Source organism: Natrix helvetica (assembly GCF_964273705.1).
Source record: "Natrix helvetica genome assembly, chromosome: W".
Classification (NCBI taxonomy): domain Eukaryota; kingdom Metazoa; phylum Chordata; class Lepidosauria; order Squamata; family Natricidae; genus Natrix; species Natrix helvetica.
This window is the reverse complement of record NC_138555.1, coordinates 84,034,573-84,061,515: the sequence shown is the minus strand read 5'-3', so window position 1 is coordinate 84,061,515 and position 26,943 is coordinate 84,034,573. Positions and strand designations below refer to the sequence as shown.

Below are 26,943 nucleotides of genomic sequence, written 5' to 3'. Positions count from 1 at the left end.
ACTTTGCAACTACCAGGCGATTGTGACGTTATTCATGACGACTGAACTGGTGTTTCTAGTCCTCATGATTTAAACTCTGCAACTAGTAGGGGATCGTGATGTTATTTATGGCAACCAAACTAGCGTTTCTAATCCTCATGACTTAAACTTTGCAACTAGTCGGCGATCGTGATGTTATTTATGACGGCTGAACTCGTGTTTCTAGTCCACATGATTTAAACTTTGCAACTACCAGGCGATCCCGGGGTTATTTACGGCGACTAATCTAGTGTTTCTAGTCCTCATGCAACTACCCCACTTTGCAACTACCAGGCGATCATTAAACATGAAAAGAAAAAGAAAAGAAAAGAGAACCAGTCGGATTGAGTTTCCAGAAGTCAAAAGCATTCATTTCCGCGAGGGATACAATCCTTTTTTCCTTCCTTACTCAGGAGACACCATTTGGGGATTTCTTGCAATCGCTTCTGGTTTACCCACCAACCCATCCTTCCCTCCTTCCAGGACCCACCTAAAAATAGCCCAATTTCCCTCACTCTCTAGTCTTCCTCCCCCCTCCAACCCATTTTTTTTTAAATTTGTTGGCCGAAAAGAAGATGGTTTTTTCCCCCGACGGTCAAAAAACGTGATCAAATTCCGGGCAACGTCTTCTCTTCTTCTGCCTTCGGCGGTACGTGGGGCTTGGCCATTAGATGGAGACGCTGTTCTGCACCAGCGAAGGGTCGAGATAGTGGTAGCCAATGGGCAAAGCTTGGTTCCTCTCCTCAATTTCTTCGGAAATGACCGCCAGGCGTTTCCGGAAATCGGAAATGAGGTTTTGAGGCATCTCCTCGGTGAAATGTTCCTCCGGGTAGTGGCCCAGAGGTCTCTGGAAGGAGGAAAAAGAGGGAGAAGGTCAGCTACGGAGGGGCTGCCCAGCTGATCTTCAAATCCCCAGGGTCAGCCTGTTTCAGAATATAGAATGGGATAGAATAGAATAGAATAGAATAGAATAGAATAGAATAGAATGGAATGGAATGGAATGGAATGGAATGGAATGGAAGGGAAGGGAAGGGAAGGGAAGGGAAGGGAAGGGAATGGAATGGAATGGAATGGAATGGAACGGAACGGAACGGAATGGAACGGAACGGAACAGAATAGAATAATAAGATACAGAATTAATAGACTAGACTAGAATAAAAATAGAATAATATGATATAGAATTAAGAATAGAATAGAATAGAACAGAACAGAACAGAATAATAAGATATAGAATTAATAGAATATAATAGAATGGAATGGAATGGAATAGAATAGAATAATAAGATATACAATTAATAGAATAGAACAGAACTGAACAGAATAATAAGATACAGAATTAATAGACTAGAATAGAATAAAAATAGAATAGAATAATAAGATATAGAATTAAGAATAGAATAGAATAGAATAGAATAGAATAGAACAGAACAGAATAATAAGAAATAGAATTAATAGAATAGAATAGAATGGAATGGAGTAGAATAGAATAATAAAATATAGAATTAATAGAATAGAATAGAACAGAATAATAAAATATAGAATTAATAGAATAGAATAGAACAGAATAGAATAATAAAATATAGAATTAATAGAATAGAACAGAATAATAAAATATAGAATTAATACAATAGAATAAAAAATATAGAGTTAATAGAATAGAATAATAAAATATAGAATTAATAGAATAGAATAGAACAGTACATAATAATAAGATATAGAATTAATAGGATAGAACAGAACAGAATAATAAAATATAGAATTAATAGAATAGAATAGAACAGAACAGAATAATAAAATATAGAATTAATACAATAGAATAAAAAATATAGAGTTAATAGAATAGAATAGAATAATAAAATATAGAATAGAATAGTAGAATAGAATAATAAAATATAGAATTAATAGAATGGAACAGAACATAGAATAGAAAAGAAAAGAATAGAATAGAGTAATAAAATATAGAATTAATAGAATAGAATAATAAAATATAGAATTAATAGAATAGAATAGAATACAGAATTAATAATCTCTGAAAAAAAACACGGTGGGGGTAAGACATCCCTAACACCCCTCTGGGGTGTGTGTGTTCTGTTAAGATAAATCCTGTTGTGCCTTAAAACGGCTCCTACTGTACTGCTGTAAAATGGCTTCTACTGCACAGCACAGTGGAGCTGCCATGGTAATGACTTCACAGTCTTCCACAGGGGGCTCCCTCTGGTAAGCGGGGGAAATCCAACATTAGAAATTACGTTAGAATTCCAAAACCAGGAGAGCAGATATTGCTAAGGATTTTGGGAGGAGAATCCGCATATCTGCAAAATGGCTCATGTCGGAAAACTTTCATATAAGACAGTCAAAGCCCCCAAAGCGCAGCGAGAGGACATCATTCCTACACTTTTGAGGGCAGAAGGCCAATGTTTTATTGTTGTTTCTCTGTTTTTGCTATCATCTTCTGACTCTTCTGATGCGCTTACCAGGTCTCCTGGCTCGTAGCTGACGATGGACAGCAGTGACAACAAGGCACAGGTGGAGTTGACTTCAGGGAAGGTCTCCAAGATGCTCTTCAAGGAGGCTGTGCCCTTGACTGTTGGCGGAGGCTGTCTCAAAGTGGCCGGCGTATTGGGCATCCAGGCAGCAAAGTCAAACTGTTGCGACACACAAGGAACCCAAAATTAGAAGGTCTACAGAAGGTAGGGTGGCATCTCGGCTATGTATCCAGCAAAGGCAGGGATGGGGGGGAGGGGGAACTCAAATGAAGGGCAAGATTGTCCCCAAGGAGAGCAGGAGGAAGCCATCAAACTAAGGATGAGAGGCAAGGTTGGGCCAAGAGTAGACCCAAGGAACCCAAAATTAGAAGTTCTACAGAAGGTAGGGCAGTATTTTGGCTGTGTGTCCACCACATGGAGAAGATCCAAGGCAGGAATGGTGGAACTCAACATGAAGGACCAGGTTGAGCCCAAGGAGATCAGCAACAAGAAATTCAAAACCAAGATTGGATGAGGAATAGATCAAAGGAACTCAAAATTAGAAGGTCTACAGAAGGTAGGATGGCATCCTGGCTATATATCCAGCAAATGGAGAAGATCTAAGCAGGAATGGAGGAAGTCAATTGAAGGACAAGGTTGTCCCCGAGGATATCAGCAACAGGAATCTCAAAACCAAGGCTGAACCCAAGGAATTCACAATTAGAAGTTCTACAGATGGTAGGGTGGCACCCTGGCTATATATCCAGAAAATGGAGAAGATCTCAGTCAGAATGGGGGGAGGGGGAACTCAAGTGAAGGACAAGATTGTCCCCAAGGAGAGCAGGAGGAAGCCATCAAACTAAGGATGAAAGGCAAGAGTGGACCAAGAGTAGACCAAGAAACCCAAAATTAGAAGTTCTACAGAAGGTAGGGCAGTATCTTGGCTATGCATCCAGCAAAATGGAGAAGATCTAAGGCAGGAATGGGGGGGGGAGGGAACTCAAGTGAAGGACAATGTTGTCCCCAAGGAGATCAGCAAAAAGAAACTCAAATTCAAGGTTGGATGAGGAATAGACCCAAGGAACTCAAAACTAGAAGGTCTACAGAAGGTAGGATGGCATTCTGGCTATATATCCAGCAAATGGAGAAGATATAAGGCAGGAATTGAGGGGGAACTCAAGTGAAGGACACGATTGTCCCCAAGGAGAGCAGGAGGAAGCCATCAAACTAAGGTTGAAAGGCAAAATTGGACCAATAGTAAACCGAAGGATCCCTAAATTAGAAGTTCTACGGAAGGTAGGAGAGTATCTTGGCTGTGTGTTCAGCAAATAAAGTAGCAATGAGGAAACTCAACATGGAGGACAAGGTTGTCTCCGAGGAGATCAACAACAGGCAGCTCAAAAACAAGGTTGGACCAAGAATTGACACAAGGAACAAAAAATTAGAAGTTCTACAAAAGTAGGATGGCATCTCGGCTATGTGTCCAACTAATGGAGAAGATCTAAGGCAGGAATGGGGGAGATCAAGTGAAGGACAAGGTTGCCCCTAAGCAGATCAGCAACAGGAAGCTCAAAACCATTATTGGAGTAGGACTATACACAAGGATCTCAAAATTAGAAGTTCTGCAGGAGGTAGGGTAGTATCTTGACTGTGTGTCCAGAAAAATGGAGAAGATCTAAGGCGAGAATGGGGGAACTCAACATGAAGGACGAGGTTGTCCCCAAGGAGATCAACAATAGGCCGCTCAAAAACAAGAATGGACAGAAGGAACGCAAAGTTAGAAGTTCTACAGAAGATACCACACCAATATCTGTATAGAAGTTCTACCAAGGTTGCAACGGCAAGTGGAGAAGATCTAAGGCAGGAATGGGGGAATTCAATGTGAAGGACAAGGTTGTCCCCAAGGAGATCAACAATAGGCCGCTCAAAAACAAGAACAGACAGAAGGGAACACAAAGTTAGAAGATCTATAGAAGATACCACACCAATATCTATATAGAAGTTCTACCAAAGTTACAACGGCAAGTGGAGAAGATCTAAGGCAGGAATGTGGGAACTCAACATGAAGGACAAGGTTGTCCCCAAGGAGATCAACAATAGGCTGCTCAAAAACAAGAACAGACAGAAGGGAACCCAAAGTTAGAAGATCTACAGAAGATACAGTTCTAGGCTGCATCAACAGAGGGATAGAATCAAGATCACGTAAAGTGTTAATACCACTTTATAATGCCTTGGTAAGGCCACACTTGGAATACTGCATTCAGTTCTGGTCGCCACGATGTAAAAAAGATGTGGAGACTCTAGAAAGAGTGCAGAGAAGAGCAACAAAGATGATTAGGGGACTGGAGACTAAAACATATGAAGAACGGTTGCAGGAACTGGGTATGTTTAGCTTAAGAGAAAGAAGGACTAGGGGAGACATGATAGCATTATTCCAATATCTCAGAGGTTGCCACAAAGAAGAGGGAGTCAAACTATTCTCCAAAGCACCTGAGGGTAGAACAAGAAGCAATGGGTGGAAACTAATCAAGGAGAGAAGCAACTTAGAACTGAGGAGAAATTTCCTGACAGTGAGAACAATTAATCAGTGGAACAGAAGTTGCCTCCAGAAGTTGTGAATGCCCCAACACTGGAAGTCTTTAAGAAGATGTTGGATAGCTATTTGTCTGAAACGGTATAGGGTTTCCTGCCTAGGCAGGGGGTTGGACTAGAAGACCTCCAAGGTCCCTTCCAACTCTACTATTGTATTGTATTGTATTGTATTGATACCACACCAATATCTATATAGAAGTTCTACCAAAGTTACAACGGCAAGTGGAGAAGATCTAAGGCAGGAATGGGGGAACTCAACATGAAGGACAAGGTTGTCCCCAAGGAGATCAGCAGCAGGAAGCCATCACACTAAGGCTAGAAGGCAAGATTGGACCACGATTAGACACCAGCAGGTGTGAAGACATTAATCCAAGGCCACGTTATCTTGGAATGCTAATCTACGGTCACACCCAGCCCTCAGCTGTCAGGACTTCTCAGAAAAAGAGCTTAGAAATCAAGTGTGTTTTGTCAGACAAGGTTTTTTTTTTATTCTTTTCCAAACAACAACACTCGAAGCCCGGTGTGAGTGTACTGTGGGGTTGTATTTGTGAGTCTAAGTCACTGTCTTCCAGGGCAATATTCAGAACTTCCTGCCAACGCAAGATGTACATGAAGGGGACATAATACAACAGAGACCTTTTCCTCTTCTTGAGGTTGAAGGAGATGCTGAAGGACACTCGGTAGCTGTAACTTTAAGACGTCTAGACTTCAACTCCCAGAATTCTCCAGCCAGCCAGGCATGGCTGGCCGGGGAATTCTGGGAGTTGAAGTCCAGATGTCGGAAAGTTCCCAAGGTTGGAGACCCTGATTTAAGACGTGTGGACTTCAACTCCCAGAATTCCCCAGCCAGCTCTTTTATTTTCCAATTTGCTGCAGTCAAGATATATTATGCTTACTGCATACCCACCATTTATTAAGAAAGTAACCCTATATGGCTGACTGGGGAATTCTGGGAGTTGAAGTCCACACGTCTTAAAGTAGCCAAGGTTGGAGACCCCTGATTTAAGACTCGTGGACTTCAACTCCCAGAATTCTCCAGCCAGCTCTTTTCTTCACGTTGCTGAAGTCAAGATATATTACGCTTATTGCATACCCACCGTCTATTAAGAAAGTTAACCTACGTGGCTGCCTGGGGCATTCTGGGAGTTGAAGTCCACACGTCAGAAAGTTGGGAAATACTGCTCAACAGCAAATCTCGCAAATCTTGCTTAATCCCAGGAACGAAAGAGGATTAGAAATGAAAACCCACCCACTGAAGGAATCCCCTACCTGTCCACTGTTCACTGCCGAATGCCGTGCAGAACAGTTGAAGATGACCATGGTGAGGAACTTAATCAGCTCAGCTTTGCTGTCGAAGGTGGATGGAATACCTGTTTTGGGGGAAAATGGACAGGACGTCCAACGAAGTTGGATCGATCAGGAAGACGCATGACCCTCGTCATACAATCGTCACAAAACCAGTATCTGAAACTGTTCTAAAGAAGAGGAGGCCTCCCAGAGGAAGGGGAGGTCCACGAGACCCAAGAATCCTGAAGGAGGCATCTGACAGAGCTTTCCAAAAACGAGAATCGTTCGAGAAATTATCACCCTTAATGTCCATGGAGATTCTCAAGTCATCCAGGTCACAGTTCTCCCAAAGAAAGGTGCTATTTTTTTTTTCAAGAGGCCACTGGACTTTTCCTTGTTTTTCCTTGAAGAGGTTTCGCTTCTCATCCGAGAAGCTTCTTCAGTTCTGAAGAAGGGATCTCCTTTGCTCTGAAGAACTGAAGAAGCTTCTCGGATGAGAAGCGAAACCTCTTCAAGGAAAAGCAAAGGAAGTCCAATGGCCTCTTGAAAAAAGCACCTTTGGGACTTCTGACACACACACACACACAAAGGGGAAGGAGAGGACTACGATGAGGCCAAGAATTCTGAAGGAGGCATCTAAGGCACCTTCCCAGGAACTGATACTTTGCCAAGAAACCTTCTGACCCTCCACCAAAAAACGGTGTCTGAAAGTCTTCTAATCTGGTTCAATCTGTTTGGATTATTATTTTCATCTTTATCATCATCTTTGCTAATTAAAGAGGGGGAAAACTCAAACATCATTTGATGAGTCGGGACTCATCAAACATATATAACCAGGGTAGTACTTTACGGAAGTGTTCCTCAACGCCAGTAACTTGAAGAGGTGTGGACTTCAACTCCCAGAATTCCCCAGCCGGATAGGGAATTCTGGGAGCTGGAAGTCCACATCTCTTAAAAGTTACCGAGGTTGAGGATCATTCATCGCTCCATGGGGTTCAAGTAACATCTGGATGCCTACATCTGCTGGGTCGCCAACCCTGCGGTGACCAGTTCCTGAGGATCAAGGTAGATGAAAACACGACACAAAATCCACACCACACAATGTACAAGAGAGCTAATTCCCTTCCCTCTGAGGTGAGAGCATGGAAATCCCATAAAATGTGGCACGTGGGTACATGATGTCCTGTAACATCGCCATCGCCGAGAACTTCAGGCATAGTGGACCATATGTCCTATTCTGACACATGTCCAACCAAGGGTCAGGTTTGTCCGTGTAATTTCCACTTCTCTAGAAAACCAGGAATGTGGGTTGAGGAAGGAAAGAAGGGAAGCACCAATCTCTGGTGGACCGACCACAAAGATAGCCAAGCTATTCCTTTTAGAAGAAAGCATTAGGAGCATCAATACAAAACTCCGTATTGGCAACCAAGAAGGGCGTCAGGCCACTAAAGGCTCTGCTAGCTCCATTCAGTTGCTCAGATTCCACCCCGCAAGGGATTATGGGATCGTTAAATGAGGATGAGGAGCATCAACTTTTGATGGTGCACCTTCTTCCCAACAGTTCTTTTGTCGGTTCAGCAAAGGAACATTCTGGAAACTGGCTTCCAGCATGTTCCTTTGCTGAACCGACAAAAGAACTGTGCGGAGGAAACAAACTGGTTTCCCTCTGTGGAGATTCAATCTTCTAGCTGAGGAATTCAGAGAGGTCCCCAAGAGAGAGAGACCAAGGATGGTGACGGCTGGTGAGCAGACGTTACCTGAAGATGCCCGACTCAAGAAAGCTTCCGTGAAGATCTCATGGATCCAGGCTTGTAGTTCGGGGTCCTCTTTCACGGCGGCATCAGATTTGTAGTAGAATTCAACAATGCCGGAGACAAATCTGAAATTGACCGGGGGGAAATGGGAATTATTGGTTACTCATGGCATCCGGCCCTCTCCATTCCTGGCAAATCGGTGAGGGAAGAAATGGAGGAAGTGACCGATTTTATTTCCCTGGGCTCCAGGATCACCGCAGATGGGGACGGCAGCCAAGAAATCAAAAGAGGCTCGTTCCTGGGGAGGAAAGCGATGGAAACTCTAGACAGCATCCTAAAAAGCAGAGACATCACCCTGCCAACACAAGTGCGCATAGTCAAGGTTTATGGTTTTCCCAGTTGCAATGGATGGCTGTGAAGGTTGGACCATAAGGAAGGCTGAGCGCCAAAGATTGGAGGCCTTTGAACTCTGGGGCTGGAGAAGACTCCTGCATTGAGTCCCTTGGACTGCAAGGCCATCCAACTGGTCAGTCCTAGAGGAGATCCACCCTGGCTGCTCTTTAGAAGGCCAGATCCTGAAGAGGAAACTCAAATGTTTTGGCCACCTAATGAGAAAGAAGGACTCCCTGGAGAAGAGCCTCATGCTGGGAACGATGGAGGGCAGAAGAAGGGGATGACAGAGAAGGAGGTGGCTGGATGGAGTCACCAAAGCAGTTGGCGTGAGCTTAAATGGACTTTGGGGGGATGGTAGAGGATAGGAAGGCCTGGAGGAACGTTGTCCATGGGGCCGCGATGGGTCGGACACAACTTCACAACTAACAACAAATCACACGGGAGTTATGACCGCAGCCCAAAAAACAGAAAACGGACAGATGTATCCATGCTACTTTGGACCTTGGAGAAGTTCAGTTACTGATCCTCTGACCTTGCAAAGAGAAGGGAGACCTCCCAGAGGAAGGGGAGGTCCACCAGACCCAATAATCCTGAAGGAGGCATCTGGGAGAGCTTTCCAAAAACTGAGAATTCGTGGAGAATCCTTCTGACCACCCTAAATGTCTAATGGAGGTTCTTTTTTTAAAAAATAAAGTTTTTTATTTTTTGTTCTCTCTCTATATATTCTTGCTCAACAGAAGTAACTGTGAGAGGGATCTTGGAGTCCTGGTGGACAACCATTTAAATAGGAGCCAGCCGTGGGCAGCAGCTGCCAAAAAAGCCAACACAGTTCTAGGCTGCATCAACAGAGGGAGAGAATCAAGATCCCGTGAAGGGTTAATACCACTTTACAATCCCTTGGTAAGGCCACACTTGGAATAGTTGCATTCAGTTTTGGTCGCCACGATGTAGAAAAGATGTGGAGACTCTAGAAAGAGTGCAGAGAAGAGCAACAAAGATGATTAGGGGACTGGAGGCTAAAACATATGAAGAACGGTTGCAGGAACTAGGTATGTTTAGCTTAAGAGAAAGAAGGACCAGGGGAGACATGATAGCAGCCTTCCAATATCTCAGGGGTTGCCCCAAAGAAGAGGGAGTCAAGCTATTCTCCAAGGCACCTGAGGGTAGAACAAGAAGCAATGGGTGGAAACTAATCAAGGAGAGAAGCAACTTAGAACTGAGGAGGAATTTCCTGACAGTGAGAACAATTAATCAGTGGAACTCCTTGCCTCCAGAGGTTGTGAATGCCCCAACACTGGAAGTCTTTAAGAAGATGTTGGATAGCTATTTGTCTGAAATGGTATAGGGTTTCCTGCCTAGGCAGGGGGTTGGACTAGATGACCTCCAAGGTCCCTTTCCGACCCTCTTCTTCCGTGATTCTGTAAGGGTCTCCTGCTTGAGCCAGGGGGCTGGACTAGATGACCTCTAAGGATCCATTCAACTGTGTTAATTCTGTAAGGGTCTCCTGCTTGAGCAGGGGTTGGACTAGATGACTTCTGAGGTCCCTTACCGACTCTGTTATTCCGTGATTCTGTAAGGGTCTCCTGCTTGAGTCAGGGGGTTGGATTAGATGACCTCTGAGGTCCCTTTCCGACTGTCATTCCCTGATTCTATAAGTGTCTCCTGCTTGAGAAGAGGGGTTGGACTAGATGACCTCCAAGGTCCCTTCCCATTCTGCGATTCTGTAACGGTCTCCTGCTGAAACAGGGGGGTTGGACTAGATGTTGGACTGTTGGACTGTTGGATAGCTATTTGTCTGAAACGGTATAGGGTTTCCTGCCTAGGCAGGGGGTTGGACTAGAAGACCTCCAAGGTCCCTTCCAACTCTACTATTGTATTGTAAATAAAATATGAAGAGGGGAAAAAAAGAACACGACTACCGAACGTTCACTCACTTCTTGATGGCGGCCCAGATCTTCATCCCATCGTCCCGGTAGTAGAAATTGGGCAAGGAGGAGACGCCTCTCTCTTCCAGATCATCGGGGAGGCAGAGGGAGGTGTAGTTGGAGGCTTCCACTCCTTTGGCTAGTAGCTTCAGCATGCCATCCCGGCCTGTGGCTGTGGCCTGGAGAAAGGCAGATTTGAGGTCAACCCAACTGCCATGAAAGGCAAAGTCTCTGTTCCCACCTAGGCTTCCCAAGAGCAGGAAGCAAACTCCTGGTCCCGACAAAAACCTCTTTTATTAATTTCCCGTGAATTCTGCGCCTTCCCATCCAGCGAAGTCTTTCGAGGGAGGATTTACAGTCACCGACCTTCTCTGGCTTGGAGAGCCGCCAGGCCGATCTCTGCCAAACATGGCCAGGAGTCTCGGAGTGTCCCGAACCAATGAAGCGAACTCCTGCAAGCTCCACTCCCCTGGCGCTCCCTCTTTTATTCCCTCTGGGAGGGGCCATTCCCCGTCCACCTGTGGCCTTATTCCCAAGTCCATCCCTGTTCTTTAGCTGCTCTCTTCATCTGGCAACTCTGCGCATGCGCACACTGGGAACAGGCTCCAGCTGTTCTTCTGCCTCACGGATGTCTGACTCCGAAGGCAACTGATAACTGGCAAACGGCCCTGACCCTCTCTCTGCCTCCAACGCAGAGCCCTCGTCCGAGCCTTCCCCAGACTCCAGGACTGGCCCAGGTTCCTCCCCAACCCTCCTCACTCTCCGAATCTGCTGGCCGCTGGTGGGCCACAACATTCTCTTCCGGGAGAACCTGAGGTGGACTCATCAGCTGGTATCAGTGGGGCCAGTTGACTTGGGAAGGACCTCCTGAGTCCTCCTGTCCTCCCATGAGGAGTTAAAGATGGGATCCTTCAGCACTAGCGATAGAAACCCAAGGAACTCATCCACGGAGGAAGACGGAGGAGAACATCTGACCAGGGATTGGTGGTTGGTTTTCCAATGTGTCGTTCTAGAGTTCTGTAGAGATCTTCTAAATCATCGGCTATGTTCCTGATCTGAGAGTCTCCAAACTTGGCAGCTTTTCAGACGTGGGGACTTCAACTCCCAGAATTCCTCCGTCGGCCGGGGAATCCTGGGAGTCAAAGTCCACAAAGTCGCCAAGGTTGGAGATCCCGGCGTTAGAAAACTGGGCACTTCGTCTCCTTCCACGTCACCAACTACTTTTCGTAGAGTTGAGTAGAGTCATCGTTTTCTATTTCTCTCATTCAGAGCTGGCGTTTCCCAAGAGAAGCCACTTTTAAGGCGTGTGGACTTCAACTCCCAGAAGTCCCCAGTCAGCCAGCTGGGGAATTCTGGGAGTTGAAGTCCACACTTCTTCATAGTGGGCAAAGTTGAGAAAAGTTGGTTTGAAGGGCCGTGTAACAAAACGGAGAGCTATTGAAATGAAGAAACGCAAGAGCGGTGAATGCTAAGACCCTCCCAGGAATTATGAGACTAGGTAAAAGCAAAATGTGATTGTTTTGGCAGGATCTAGAAGGTGCGCCTGTGAAGTAGGATGCGCAGAGCCAAACTTTCGGTCCCTCAAAATGGCTCCCCCTTTTGGAAGATTTCATACCTTATCGAAGACCCCACCGGGCTGGATGAGATTGGTCCGAGCAAGCGTATTAATATGGAGGGTGTAGCGGGTATGGGGAATCAGGAGCTGAAATGAAGAAAAAAGGGAAGGGAAGGGAAGGGAAGGGAAGAGAAGGGAAGGGAAGGGAAGGGAAGGGAAGAGAAGAGAAGAGAAGAGAAGAGAAGAGAAGAGAAGAGAAGAGAAGAGAAGGAGGAAGGAAGGAAGGAAGGAAGGAAGGAAGGAAGGAAGGAAGGAAGGAAGGAAGGAAGGAAGGAAGGCAGAGACAGATAGAAGAGAGGAAGGAGGAAAATAGAAAAGAAGGAAGAAAGGAGATAAAAAAGAGGAAGGAAGGAAAGAAGAAGAAGAAAAGAAAGAAAGAAAAAAGAAAGAAGGAAGGAAGGGAGGGAAGAAAATAGGAAAGAAGGAAGGAAGGAGAAACAGAGGAGGGGAGGAAGAGAGGAAAATGGAGAAGAAAGGGAGGGAGGGAAGGAGAGAGAATTGGGAGGATGAGAGAAAGGGAAGAAAAGGAAAGAGAAAGAAAAAATAAAGAAAGGAGGAAGAGAGGGAGGAAAATAGGAAAGAAGGAGGGAAGGAGATAAAAAAGAAGAAGGAAGGAAAGAAGAAGAAGAAAAGAAAGAAAGAAAAAAGAAAGAAGGAAGGAAGGGAGGGAAGAAAATAGGAAAGAAGGAAGGAAGGAGAAACAGAGAAGGGAGGGGAGGAAGAGAGGAAAATGGAGAAGAAGGAAGGGAGGGAGGGAGGAGGGAAGGAGAGAGAATTGGGAGGATGAGAGAAAGGGAAGAAAAGGAAAGAGAAAGAAAAAATAAAGAAAGGAGGAAGAGAGGGAGGAAAATAGGAAAGAAGGAGGGAAGGAAGGAGAAACAGAAGAGAGGGGAGGAAGAGAGGAAAATGGAGAAGAAGGGAGGGAGGGAAGAAGGAAGGAGAGAGATGGGAGGATGGGAAGAAAGGAGGAAAATAGAGAAGAAGGAAAGGTGGGAGGGAAGGAAAGAAGGAAGGAATAGACAAGAGGAAGGACAGAACAGAAAGGACAAGAGGGAGAAAAGGAAATAGAAAGGAAGGAAGGAAGGAAGGAAGGAAGGAAGGAAGGAAGGAAGGAAGGAAGGAAGGAAGGAAGGAAGGAAGGAAGGGATAGGCTTAGACTTCACCATGGAATATAATTTGGGGGATTCTGGGAGTTTGAAGTCCCCCCTCTTAAAGGGGCCACGTTTAAAACACTGATAGAGACCCCCTCCCAAAATATGCTTATAAGGTCAACCTAGCTGGGTGATCCCATCGTCCCCGGCTTTCCCAAAATCCCTCCCCTTGGTCATCTTCCCCGGTTGGTTTTGAAGGCCAGCAACCCATCTTCCGAAGCCAACCCAAGACCTTAGCTCTCTCAACGTGGGTCTCTGTCCCCCAAATATCTCCCTCCGGATGATCTCTGGGAGCCCCCCCCACCCCCACTCTCCAGACAATTACCTTGTAAATAGGGTGACACATGGGGAGCTGCCGGAGGGTCGCCATGGCGTAGACCTCGCAGTGGAAATGGGCCTCCAGGAGGTGAGTGTTGATTTCATGGACGTGGAAGTTGGCCATTCGCACCCAGATCTTGGCTAAGGTCCAGTCCCACTTGCGGTCGGTGGGCAGGAAGATGGGGCTCTCCATGCTGTGGGTCTGACTCAGCTGGGGGGGAGGGAGGAGAAAACGGGGGTCAGCAGGCGCTTGGCCTCCTTCGGCAACTCCCTGGGCCCAAGCGGTTTCCGATGGCCTAGAAACAGAGCGCAAACTCTACCGCCTTCCTCTACTGATGTTGTTACGTAGTGGGGTCATGAAATGTCTGCAAGGAAACAGTCAAGCTCGGAGAGCACCAAGGACCCCACAGTCCTCCTCCTCCTCCTCCTCCTCCTCCTCCTCCTCCTCCTCCTCCTCCTCCTCCTCCTCCTCCTCCTCCTCCTCCTCCTCTTACTCTTCTCCTCCTCCCCCTCCTCTTCTGGAATTTTTGAAGTCTACCTATGTTAAGCATGGAGTTCTAGGAGTTGAAGTCCACCTATCTGGACCATGGAACTCTGGGAGTTGAAGTCCACCTATCTTAAACATGGAGTTCTGGGAATTAGGTCCACCTATATTAAGCATGGAACTCTGGGAGTTGAAGTCCACCTATCTCTACCCATCCTTGAGGGACCAAGCGTGACAAACTCTGATCAACACTGTTACCTGGATAGCTATCGGCATCATCTGTTGCTCCGAATTGAGGTGCAACAGGCAAATTGGGGCTGCGAGATACTGGTGCTTCCCGTTCAGTTTGGTGGTCGGGATGTCCTCCAGGATCTTGTAGTCAGCAATGAAGAGGTTCCCCTTCTGGGTAGGAGAGAAAGAGATGAAGGAAGATGGGTGTGAATTCAACATAGGTCTGCGATTCTGGAAAATCCAGATTTCCCAGTTGGGACCTGAAGGATTCAGGTCGTCTTCTCTTTGCAACCATCAGAAGAGACTGATTTTAGAAAGTGGGAATAGCACTGAAGAATGTGTTTTGGCTTCTACCATGAAGGAAGAACGTGTTTTGGGTTCCACCATGAAAGAAGAACATGTTTTGGGTTCCACCATGAAGGAAGAACATGTTTTGGGTTCCACCATGAAGGAAGAACGTGTTTTGGGTTCCACCATGAAGGAAGAACGTGTTTTGGGTTCTACCATGAAGGAAGAATGTGTTTTGGATTCCACCATGAAGGAAGAACGTGTTTTGGGTTCTACCGTGAAGGAAGAACGTGTTTTGGGTTCCACCGTGAAGGAAGAACGTGTTTTGGGTTCCACCATGAAAGAAGAATGTGTTTTGGGTTCTACCGTGAAGGAAGAACGTGTTTTGGGTTCTACCGTGAAGGAAGAACGTGTTTTGGGTTCCACCATGAAGGAAGAACGTGTTTTGGGTTCTACCATGAAGGAAGAATGTGTTTTGGATTCCACCATGAAGGAAGAACGTGTTTTGGGTTCTACCGTGAAGGAAGAACGTGTTTTGGGTTCCACCGTGAAGGAAGAACGTGTTTTGGGTTCCACCATGAAAGAAGAATGTGTTTTGGGTTCTACCGTGAAGGAAGAACGTGTTTTGGGTTCTACCGTGAAGGAAGAATATGTTTTGGGTTCCACCGTGAAGGAAGAACGTGATTTGGGTTCTACCGTGAAGGAAGAACGTGTTTTGGGTTCTACCGTGAAGGAAGAATATGTTTTGGGTTCCACCGTGAAGGAAGAACGTGTTTTGGGTTCCACCGTGAAGGAAGAACGTGTTTTGGGTTCCACCGTGAAGGAAGAACATGTTTTGGGTTCCACCATGAAGGAAGAACATGTTTTGGGTTCCACCATGAAGGAAGAATGTGTTTTGGGTTCTACCGTGAAGGAAGAACGTGTTTTGGGTTCCACCGTGAAGGAAGAACGTGATTTGGGTTCCACCATGCAGGAAGAACATGTTTTGGCTTCTACCATGCAGGAAGAACGTGTTTTGGCTTCTACCATGAAGGAAGAACGTGTTTTGGGTTCCACCATGAAGGAAGAACGTGTTTTGGGTTCCACCATGAAGGAAGAACATGTTTTGGGTTCTACCATGAAGGAAGAACATGTTTTAGGTTCCACCATGAAGGAAGAACATGTTTTGGGTTCCACCATGAAGGAAGAATGTGTTTTGGGTTCCACCCTGCAGGAAGAACGTGTTTTGGGTTCCACCAGGCAGGAAGAACGTGATTTGGGTTCTACCATGCAGGAAGAACGTGTTTTGGCTTCTACCATGAAGGACCTATCTCCCCAATCTGAATTCTATTCTGTTTTAGCATCCTCCAACTCAAACAATCCTAAGTTGCATTAACAAAGGGATACAATCAAGATCACATGAGGTACTAATGCCACTCTTTAAAGCCCTAGTAAGGCCACACCTAAAGTACTGCATCCAGTTTTGGTCCCCACACCATAAAAAAGATGTTGAGACTCTAGAAAGAGTGCAGAGAAGAGCAACCAGGATGAGGAGGGGACTGGAGGCTAAAGCATATGATGAATGGTTGCAGGAACTGGGCCTGGCTAGTTTAGTGAAGAGAAGGACCAGGGGAGACAGGATAGCAGTCTTCCAATATTTGAGGGGCTGCCCCAAGGGTCAAGCTATCCTCCAAAGCACCCGAAAGGCCAGAGAAGGAAGAATGGATGGAAACTGATCAAGCAGAAATTCAACCTGGAAATAAGGAGGAATTTTCTGACAGTGAGGACAATTAATCCATGGAACAGAAGTTGCCTTCGGAGGTTGTGGGAGCTTCATCCCTGGAGGCTTTCAAGAAGAGACTGGACTGCCATCTATCAGAAATGGTGTAAGGTCTCCTGTTGGGGGGTTGGACTAGATGACCTACAAGGTCCCTTCCAACTCTGTTCATCTGTATTATAAAGACCATGAGTTCCAGAGATGTCTTATCCAGGTGTGTCAGCTCCATGGTTAATAATGCATCCAGTTTTGGTCGCCATAATATTTTAAAAAAAGATGTTGAGACTCTAGAAAGAATGCAGAGAAGAGAGGAAGGAGGAAAATAGAAAACAAGGAAGGAAGGAAGGAAGGAAGGAAGGACAGAGAAAGGACGGAGAAAATTCAAAATAAAGAAGGAAGGAAATAAAAAAGAGGAAGGAAGGAAGGAAGAATATAATACAATAGCAGTTGGAAGGGACCTTGGAGGTCTTCTAGTCCAACCTCCTGCCTAGGCAGGAAACCCTATACCAAGAAAAAGAAGAAAAGAGAAAGAAAGAAAAAAGAAAGGAGGAAGGGAGAGGGGGAGGAAAATAGAAAAAAGGAAGGAAGGAGAAATAGAGAATGGGGGAGGAAGAGAGGAAAAAGGAGAAGAAGGAAGGGAGGGAGAGAGGGAAGGAGGAAGGAGAGAGATGGGAGGATGGGAGGAAAATAGAAAAGAAGGAAAGGGGGCGAGGGAGGGAAGGAAGGAAGGAAGGAGAGAGGAGGGAGGATGGGAGGAAGAGAGGAAAATGGAGAAGGAAGGAGGAAGGAAGGAGAGAGATGGGAGAATGGGAGGAAGGGAGGAAAATAGAAAAGAAGGAAGGGGCGAGGGAAGGAAGGAAGGAAGGGAGGATGGGAGGAAGAGAGGAAAATGGAGAAGAAGGAAAGGAGGGAGGGAGGAGAGAGATGGGAGAATGGGAGGAAGTGAGCAAAATAGAAAAGAAGGAAAGGGAGCAAGGGAGGGGGGGAAGGAATGAAGGAAGGAGAAACAGAGAAGGGAGGATGGGAGGAAGAGAGGAAAATGGAGAAGAAGGAAGGAAGGGAGGGAGGAAGGAAGGAAGGAAGGAAGAGATACTGCTTAGACTTAATCTGTTCTTCTTCTTCTATTCAGAATTCATGGGCGCTTCATCACTAGAAGCTTTCAAGAAGCGTCTGGACTGCCCTCTGTCAGAAATGGGCAGGAGCTGTGGGGTTGGACTAGATGACCTCCAGGGTCCCTCCCCGCCCTGTCCCCCTGTCATCTGCTAAATACAGATGCCTGGGTGCCACCGAAGGTTACCTTCAGTTCTTCTCCAAGAGTGGACTTCCCCAAGCTTCCAGACACCATCTCATCTGTCACGGGGAGGTTTGGGGGAATCTCGGTGCATCTCCGGAGCAGGATGGGGTTGACCCCGTTGAGGAACTGGTACCCGAAGAAATCGTCCTCCATCCAGTGGTCCATGACGTACTCTGGATTTACAGAAAGGCTTCTGAGAGAAGGTTGGGAGGGCCTCTTTGCTACGGCTAAACACGGAGGCATTTCAGAAGGGAAGAAAGGGGAGGGGAGGGGAGGACAGGAGACAACACGGTGATCACACCTCCGGGGTGCAAAGCAGGCATGACATCCTCTGACTTTTGCTACTGGCTCGGAACTGGGAGCGCGTCCTCACCTGCGGCGCTTCTGGGCATGCGCAGAGCGTCTGTGATGAGGTCTGGGCAGGTGGGAGGAGTCTCCCACCGCCTACACGACCAGTTCATCCATCCATCCATCCATCCATCCATCCATCCATCCATCCATCCATCCACCCATTATCTTTATATCTCTCCATCCATCATATCTCTCTATCTCTCTATCCATCCGTCAATCTATTTATCTCTCCATCCATCCATCCATCCATCTTTATATATCTCGATCCATCCATCATATCTATCTATCTATCTATCTATCTATCTATCTATCTATCTATCTATCTCTATCTATCTATCTATCTATCTATCTATCTATCTATCTATCTATCCATCCTTCCATCCATCAAGCTATTTATCTCTCCATCCATCAATCTATCTATCTCTCCATCCATCCACCCACCCACCCATCCATCCACCCACCCATCATCTTTATATCTCTCCATACATCATCTCTCTCTCTCTCTCTCTCACTCCATCCATCAATCATCTTTGTATCTCTCTCCATCCATCCATCATATTCCTCTCTCTATCTCTCTATCCATCCATCCATCCATCAATCTATTTATCTTTCCATCCATCTATCAGTCAATCTATCCATCCATCCACCCACCCATCATCTTTATATCTCTCCATCCATCCATCCTCTCTCTATCCATCCATCATCTTTATAACTCTCTCCATCCATCCATCAGATCTCTTTCTCTATCTCTCAATCCATCATGCATCTATTTATATCTATCTATCTATCCATCCATCCATCAATCAATCTCTCCATCTATCCACCCACCCATCATCTTTATATCTCTCCATCCATCCATCTTATCTATCTCTCTATCTTTCTATCTATCTATCCATCCATCCATCCATCATATCTCTCCCTCTATCTATCTATCTCTCCATCCATCCATCCATCCATCCAATATCTTTATATCTCTCCATCCACCCATATCTCTCTCTATCTCTCTCGCCCGAACTGGGGTGACCTGGCAGAATACCACTGATGTACAGATAGTTACAACCGCTCAGTGACGAAAAAGGTGACTTATTCCCAGTTTTCACACTTTACGACCGTGGCAGTAATCCCCGTGGTTACGTGATCGAAATTGGGATGACTGGCAACGCCTTTATGACGGTCACCGTATCCTTGGGGTCATCTGATCCACTTTTGCGACCTTCCATAGTCAGCGGGGAAAGCCGGATTCACTTAACAATGGAGTCGCTTGCTTAAACAACCGCAATGGTTCCCTTAGTGACGTTGGCCAGCAAGGTCGTAAAATGGGGCACACAACTTGCTTGAGAAATATCTTTGGGGGTTTAGCGAAGAACAAACTGTATTGCAAGAGATAAGTTACTCTTATATGTCTTGCAATTGAAATGGTATAGGAGGGCCTCCTGCTTGGGCGGGGAGTTGGACTAGATGACCTCCAAGGTCCCTTCCAGCTCTGTTATTATTCTATTATTCAGAAATTGTGGGAGCTTCATCCCCAGAGGCTTTCAAGAAGAGACTGGGCTGCCCTCTGTCAGAAATGGTGTAGGGTCTCCTGCTTGGACAGGGGGTTGGACTAGATGACCTCTGATGTCCCTTCCAACTCTGCGAATCCGTAAATCTGGCAGGGGGTAGATATTCTTGTAATATCCAAGGGGAATAAAAATATCCAAGCACCCTTCTCATGTCTTCCTTCCAAAAACAATTTATTGTATTATCCAGAGTTCTATCCCACCCACAACACAATTGAACAAGCGATGCATCTGTAGTGAGTGAGAGAGAGAAAAACATAAAATAAAGGACAATATTTGGGCATTTGGGGACTTAGGAAAAAAGGAGAACAATGGGAAGTACGTTGGAAGGGCATAAAATTATAGGCGGAGTGGAGGAAACGGGAGAGGAGAAACAATTGTCTTCCTCTCTCTCTTTCTTTTCTAATCTGCAGGAATCATCCCAGAAGGCTAAATAAATATTGGGACGAGAGGAGGAGGAAAAACCATTTGTCTCTCTCTTGTTTTTAGCTATTTATCATCCATCCATCCATCCTCTCTCCCTCCCTCCCTCCCTCCATCCTTCCCTCTCTCCTATCTCTCTATCTCTCTATCTCTCTATCTATCTATCTATCTATCTATCTATCATCTATCTATCTATCTCTATCTATCTCTGTCTATATCTATCATCTCTCTCTCTATCTATCTAATCATCTATCTAATCATCTCTCTCTCTCTCTCTATTTATCCCCCCCCCCTCTCTCTCTCTCTCTCTCTCTCTCTCTCATCTATATCTATGGCTATCACTCCTTCTCCCTCCCTCCCTCCCTCCATCCATCCATCCATCCATCCATTTATCTATCCTCTGTCTGTCTCTATCAATATCTATCTATCATTTATCTTTTTATCATCTATATCTATCATATCTCTCTCTCATATCTATACCTACCTACCTATCTATCATCTATCTAATTATCTAACCATCCCAAATCTCCTTATCTATCTATCTATCTATCTATCTATCTATCTATCATCCATCCATCCATCCATCCATCCTATATATATCAATTATCTCTATCATTTTTATGTATCATCTATGTCTATCATCTCTCTCTATCTATCTATCATCTACCTACTTAGTATTATCTATAATGTTTATCTACCTATGTAATCATCTCTCTATCTCTATCTCTCTATCTCTCTTTCTACCTATCATCTACCTACCTACTACTCTCTCTCTCATTTATCTATCTATAGATAGATATAGAAATGTCGATATCTGTCTATCATTGCTCTCTCTCTCCATCCATATCTATCATCTATCTATCTATCTATCTATCTATCTATCTATCTATCTATCTATCTATCTATCTATCTATCATCCATCCATCCATCCATCCATCCATCCTATATATATCAATTATCTCTATCATTTTTATGTATCATCTATGTCTATCATCTCTCTCTATCTATCTATCATCTACCTACTTAGTATTATCTATAATGTTTATCTACCTATGTAATCATCTCTCTATCTCTATCTCTCTATCTCTCTTTCTACCTATCATCTACCTACCTACTACTCTCTCTCTCATTTATCTATCTATAGATAGATATAGAAATGTCGATATCTGTCTATCATTGCTCTCTCTCTCCATCCATATCTATCCATCTATCATCTATCTATCTATCTATCTATCTATCTATCTATCTATCTATCTATCTATCTATCTATCTATCATCTATCTCTGTCTATCTATCTCTGTCTATCTATCGTATCTCGCTCTCTCCCTCCCTCCCTCCCTCCATCCCCTCTATCTCTCCATCCTGTCTGTCTGTCTGTCTGTCTGTCTATCATGGCTCCCTCCCTCCCTCCCTCCCTCCCTCCCTCTCTCTGTCTCCCATCTGTTCCTGGACCGCTTGGCCAAAGGGGGGGGAGGAGACCCACCTGTGACGGGAGTTTTGTGAAACCAAAAGATTTTGCGGAGATCATCCAGACTCTCCCAGGATTCCACCAGGTTCGAGAAGCCCTTCAGCCTCAGTTCAATCTCCCTGCGAGGAAGGACAGGGTCAAAGGTCAGCTGGCGGCGAGGATTGTGGGACTTGAAGTCCGCACGCCTTCCAGGTTGCTAAGGCCGAACGTCATCGCGACGGCCCTCCCTCAAACCTTCACCTTATATTATTATTATTTCATTGAAAGGGCGGATTTCCTTCGAGGTGGTGAGAAATTCCCTTTGCGATCTTGGTTTTTGAACCCCGGGCCCTTGGCGGCGGGTCAGACTAGATGCCCTCAAGGTGAATCTCCCAATCAGGACCCTCTGAGTTTCCCACATACGTTTTATCCTCTCTGCTTTACAGGGAGAATGCTGACATTCTAGAACAATTAACCAGCGGAACGGCTTGCCACTAGAAATTGCAGGAACACTGATCACTGGAGGGTTTGTTTTTTTTAAAGATTGTCTGGAAGGCTCTTGGCTCTCCTGCTGGAGCAGAGGGTTGGTCTAGGTGACCTCCAGGCTCCCTTCCAGCGCCCTCCATCCGAAGCTAAAAACCCGGATTCCTGACCCATAACGTCCTGTCGGAAGTTAAAAAAAAAAAAACCCCACCCCTCTCCTAGAAAAAAAACAAAATATCCTGGGAAATATGGAAAAGGCAGAATATTATATGGATAAGAAATGGAGGAACATGGTGTTTTTTTTAGGTACCGTATTTTTCGGAGTATAAGACGCACCGGAGTATAAGATGCACCAAGGTTTTGAAGAGGCAAATTAAAAAGAAAAAGGTTTTGACCTCTGCAGACCTCCCAAAAAAGGGCCGAAAAATACGGTAGGAAACAGACTCACTCTTAATAGCCGCCACTTTTGTCAATGGGCCATTAAAGAGCCTATATCTATTCTACATAACATAACATCCCACCCTTCAGCTCCAGGGTGATGGGATTAAGGCATGACAACCAATCAGAAGACAAGCTCGAGATCAAAGGCCAGAGAGGCATCTTTCCCGGCAGCCTCTCGTGTTTCTGGCGTCTTTTGTTCTCCCCCATTTGGCATCGAACCCAGAACTTCCGGCAGTCCGTTTACTCACGACTTGAGGGTTCGGACGGCAAAGGTGGTGGTTTTGCTGAGCGAATACTTGGAATTCGAATGCAGGTCGTCGGTGGTGTGGGCATCGACGCACCTCGGCCAGCCCGGGGCGTATTTCTTCCAGCTGTGGCGAGAAACATCCAGCCGCAAAGATGGCTTGTTGTTGTTTTTTAACCGACAAACACATACAACCCACACAAAACACAAAGCACACACACAAAAGAGACTAGGGAACTCCTGGCTACAGGAGACAAGAGGGACGAAGGTTATTGTTGGAGGTGAATTGAGCGTCTTGTTCTTCCCCAACCCGCACACTTTTTGCGTGTCAACGTTGGTGCTCAGCTACAGTTGTGAGTTCAGCAGTCCCCTTTGTGAAGACACACACAGCCACACAGACAAACAGGCGCACACAGAAATAGACAGACTCAGAGAGAGAGGCCCACAAACACAAACACACACAGAGAGAAGCATCGACACATGCAAAGAAGAACACCCAAAGACACACAGGCATACAGAGCCACAGATGCAGAGACACAAACGCACAGAGCCACAAACCTACAGGCCCAGATACAGACACACAAACACACACACACACACACACAAACCCACAAACAGACAAACAAACACAGACATACAGATACAGACATACAGATACAGGCACACAAACACACACACACACACACACACACAAACACACAAACAGACACACAAACACAGACATACAGATACAGACAAACACACAGACAAACACACAAACCCATGTCTATCCATTTATCTCTATCATTTTTTTATCTATCATCTATGTCTATCATATATCTCTCTATCTATCTATCATCTACCTACCTACCTATCAACTATCTAATTATCTATCTAACCATCTCCCTCTATCTTTCTATCTTTCTATCTATCTATCATCCATCCATCCATCCATCCTATATCTGTCTATCTATCATTTATCATTTTTATCTATCATCTATGTCTATCATATATATCTCTCTCTATTTATCATCTACCTACCTACCTACCTATCATCTATCTAATTATCTATCTAACCATCTCTCTCTCTCTATCTCCCTATCTCTATCTATCTATCTATCTATCTATCTATCTATCTATCTATCTATCTATCTATCTATCTATCTATCTATCTATATATATATATATATATATATATATATATATAATCTATACACACACTAACCCACAAACAGACACACAAACAAACACACACACAAACCCACACAAACCCACAGACACACAAACACAGACATACAGATACAGACACGCAAACACACACACACAAACCCACAAACCCACCCACAAACACACTCACACAAACCCACACAAAACCACAAAGGCACAAATGCACCCCCCTCACACACCCACACCCTTCTGTCCGCTCACCCTTGTGCAAAGATCACAACCTCTTCCAGGTGGAGGAGGAGAGCCAGGGTTGGTGTGTGTGTGTGTGTGTGTGTGTGTGTTTCCTAATTCCTAAGGGGAGGAGGGGAATTGAATTGGAAGGCCTCAGCTGCTCCCTGCATGTAGAAACCTAGCAGCTGAGGCTAGTGAGTGGCAACTTCTCCTCCCCTCCTCAGAATCCCACTTTCTGGGTGCTTCTTCCGAGCCCTCGACTTTTGGGGTTCAGGGGGGGCAGGGTTTTTTGGGGAGGGGGGTCCCAGAGAGAGAAGGGGTGAGGTTTTTTTTGCCTTGCTCACCAGTAGCCTTTCCTGCCGATTGGCCAGCTCTTTCTTGCGATGCTGCAGCATGGCGGGACTCCCCGCATCGTCTTCCACCGTTTTGGCTGTGGGAAAATCAACCGGAAGGCCGGTTGGGGGAGGAGGTCAGAGTGGGGAAGTCGCCCCCTCCCCGTGCAAACAGGGGGTGCCTTCATGCCCATGGGTCCCAGCCTAATGAACCACTGTGGAGTGCTGGAAACTCTTCGCATGCTCAGAGGCACCGTTTCACCAGCTTAAGGCTAAATCCCAGATCTTTTCATCCCGCGCAACTCCAGCCTGACCTCCGGAGGTACCGGGTATAGCCATAATCCCCAGCCAGCGAGGGCGCTGGGGAGGCTGGTTATTGTAATCCCATGCATCTGGGGGCCTTCGTCGGATGCTTTTTCTTCCTCCCATTTTCCCCACGACGACAACCCTGCGAGGTGGGTTGGCCTGAGAGGGAGGGACTGGCCCAAAGTCGCCTGGCAGGCTTTCGTGACTAAGGTGGGACTAGAACTCACCGTCTCCGGGTGATTGGCTTAAAGTTACCTAGTTGGCTTTCATAGCTAAGGCAAAACTAGAGCTCACCATCACCTGGTGATGGGCCCAGACTCGCCCAACTGGCTTTCATGCCTAGGGTGGAACTAGAATTCCCAATCTCTTAGTAATTGGCCCAAAGTCACCCAGTCGGCCTTCATAGCTAAGGCAAAACTAGAGCTCCCGTCACCTGGTGATGGGCCCAGACTCGCCCAGCTGGCTTTCATGCCTAGGGTGGAACTAGAACTCCCAGTCTCCTAGTAATTGGCCCAAAGTCACCCAGTCGGCCTTCATAGCTAAGGCAAAACTAGAGCTCACCGTCACCTGGTGATTGGCCCAGAATCGCCCAGCTGGCTTTCATGCCTAAGGCAGAACTAGAACTCCCCATCTCCTAGTAATTGGCCCAAATTTACCCATCCGGTTTTTATAGCTAAGGCGGAGCTAGAATTCACCCTCTCCCAGTGATTGGCCCAAAGTCATTTAGCTGGCTTTATGGTTAAGTTCCGCACTATAACTCCCCGTCTCCTGGTATCGAGGCGAGCACCTTAACCCCCTATGCTATATCCCGTCTTCAGCCGTATCTTGAAGACCCCTCTGCAGAGCGACCCACCCACCCACCCAGCCGGGTCTGGGGGCCGAGGGGCCGGCTCCCCTCCTTCCCAGGTGCATGTGGGGGCGGGGAGGATGGTCCCAAATGGTCCTACCTGTCCTTCGCGCAGGGTGAGGGAGCAGTAGCCCTCCAGCCACTGGTAGGAGGGGAAGTGGTAGGTCTCCCCCCGGGGCGCCTTCACCTTGACGTAGCTGCAGAACCAGTTGTCCTTGGGGAAGAACAGGTAGGGCTCCTTGTGAAGGCGGATCAGCACGATGGGTCCCAGATCCTGCTCGCAGGGCACGTCGTATTCGTCCACCTGCAGGCCCAAAAAAAAAACAGATGAGACCAAGGCGAATCGACAGAGGAGCTGTCTCTGGAACGAAGGAGAAAACGTCCGGATGGGACAGAAGGACCATTAGCCGGTGGAACAGCTGGCCACTAGAAGCTTGGGGGGGGGGGGGCTCCATTGCTGGAGGCTTTGGAGGAGAGATTGGACAGCCCATTGGTCCGAAATGGCCGTAGGGGGGGTGTCTCCTGCTTGAAGCGGGGGGGGGGGGGGGGGCTGGACTAGAAGACCTCTGAGGTCCCTTCCAGGTCTATTCTGATTGTAAGGTTTCTGGCTGTTGGTGCAAGGCTGATGGGAAAAGACTGTCTGTCTGTCTGAGAGAGAGAGAGACAGAGAGAGAGAGAAAGAGAGAGAAAGAGAAAGACAGAGACAGAGAAAGAGAGAAGCTGGGCTTTTAAGGCATTTCGGCTTCTCTGCTCTGCACTTACAACATTGCCAATCCAACAACGGTCACTATACTGAGGTGAACCCTCTCTGTAGGAAGTACCTGCCTGCTCCTTCCTTCCTTCCTTCCTTCCTTCCTTCCTTCCTTCCTTCCTTCCTTCCATCCATCCATCCATCCATTCATCCCTCCTTCCCTCCTTCCCTCCTTCTCCCTATTTCCTTTCCTCCCTCTTGCCCTTTCTGTTCTGTCCTTCCTCTGGTCTATTCCTTCCTTCCTCCTTCCCACTTCCTTCCTCTGTGATTCATTCCTCCTTCCTCTCTCCCTCCCTCCTTCCTTCTTTTCCCCCTTCCTTCCTTCCTAGTTCCTTTCCTCCCTCTTGTCCTTCCTCTTGTTTATTCCTTCCTTCCCCCTTCCTTCCTCTCTGATTCATTCCTCCTTCCTCTCCCTCCCTCCTTCCTCCCTCCCTTCCTTCCTTCCTAGTTCCTTTCTTCCCTTTGTCCTTCCTCTTGTCTATTCCTTCCTTCCTTCTCCTTCCTTCCTTCCTTCCTCTGATTCATTCCTCCTTCCTCTCTTCCTTCCTCTGATTCATCCCTCCTTCCTCTTCCTCCCTCCCTTCTTCCTTCCTTCCTCCCTTCCTTCCACCTTCCCTCCTTCCTCCCTCCCTCCCTCCCTCCCTGATGCATTCCTCCCTCCCTGCTCCTTTCCTTTGTCTCTCCCTTCCTCTCTGATTCATTCCTCCTCCCTCCTTCCTTTGCCATTTCTAGGGCCAAGAGAAGGTGGCTGGCGCAAGATCACCCAGCTGACTTCCAGGGCCAAGGCGGGACTAGAACTCCCAAATCCTCC

At 46.3% G+C, this 26,943-nt stretch overlaps 1 protein-coding gene across 1 annotated transcript in view; it reads right to left on the bottom strand.

Moving 5' to 3' along the window:
* Positions 1 to 368: 368 nt before the first annotated feature.
* LOC309400814 (hydroperoxide isomerase ALOXE3-like) overlaps positions 369 to 26,943 on the bottom strand; it is a 28,774-nt gene continuing 2,199 nt past the window's right edge. The window contains 15 exon segments of the mRNA XM_081969502.1: positions 369 to 865; positions 2,493 to 2,663; positions 6,345 to 6,445; positions 8,120 to 8,241; positions 10,444 to 10,613; positions 12,050 to 12,136; positions 13,526 to 13,729; positions 14,261 to 14,404; positions 17,575 to 17,744; positions 21,388 to 21,491; positions 22,524 to 22,646; positions 24,241 to 24,248; positions 24,250 to 24,326; positions 25,482 to 25,484; positions 25,487 to 25,685. Of these exon segments, the coding sequence (XP_081825628.1) occupies positions 686 to 865; positions 2,493 to 2,663; positions 6,345 to 6,445; positions 8,120 to 8,241; positions 10,444 to 10,613; positions 12,050 to 12,136; positions 13,526 to 13,729; positions 14,261 to 14,404; positions 17,575 to 17,744; positions 21,388 to 21,491; positions 22,524 to 22,646; positions 24,241 to 24,248; positions 24,250 to 24,326; positions 25,482 to 25,484; positions 25,487 to 25,685 (1,863 nt within the window). The 3' untranslated portion in view covers positions 369 to 685.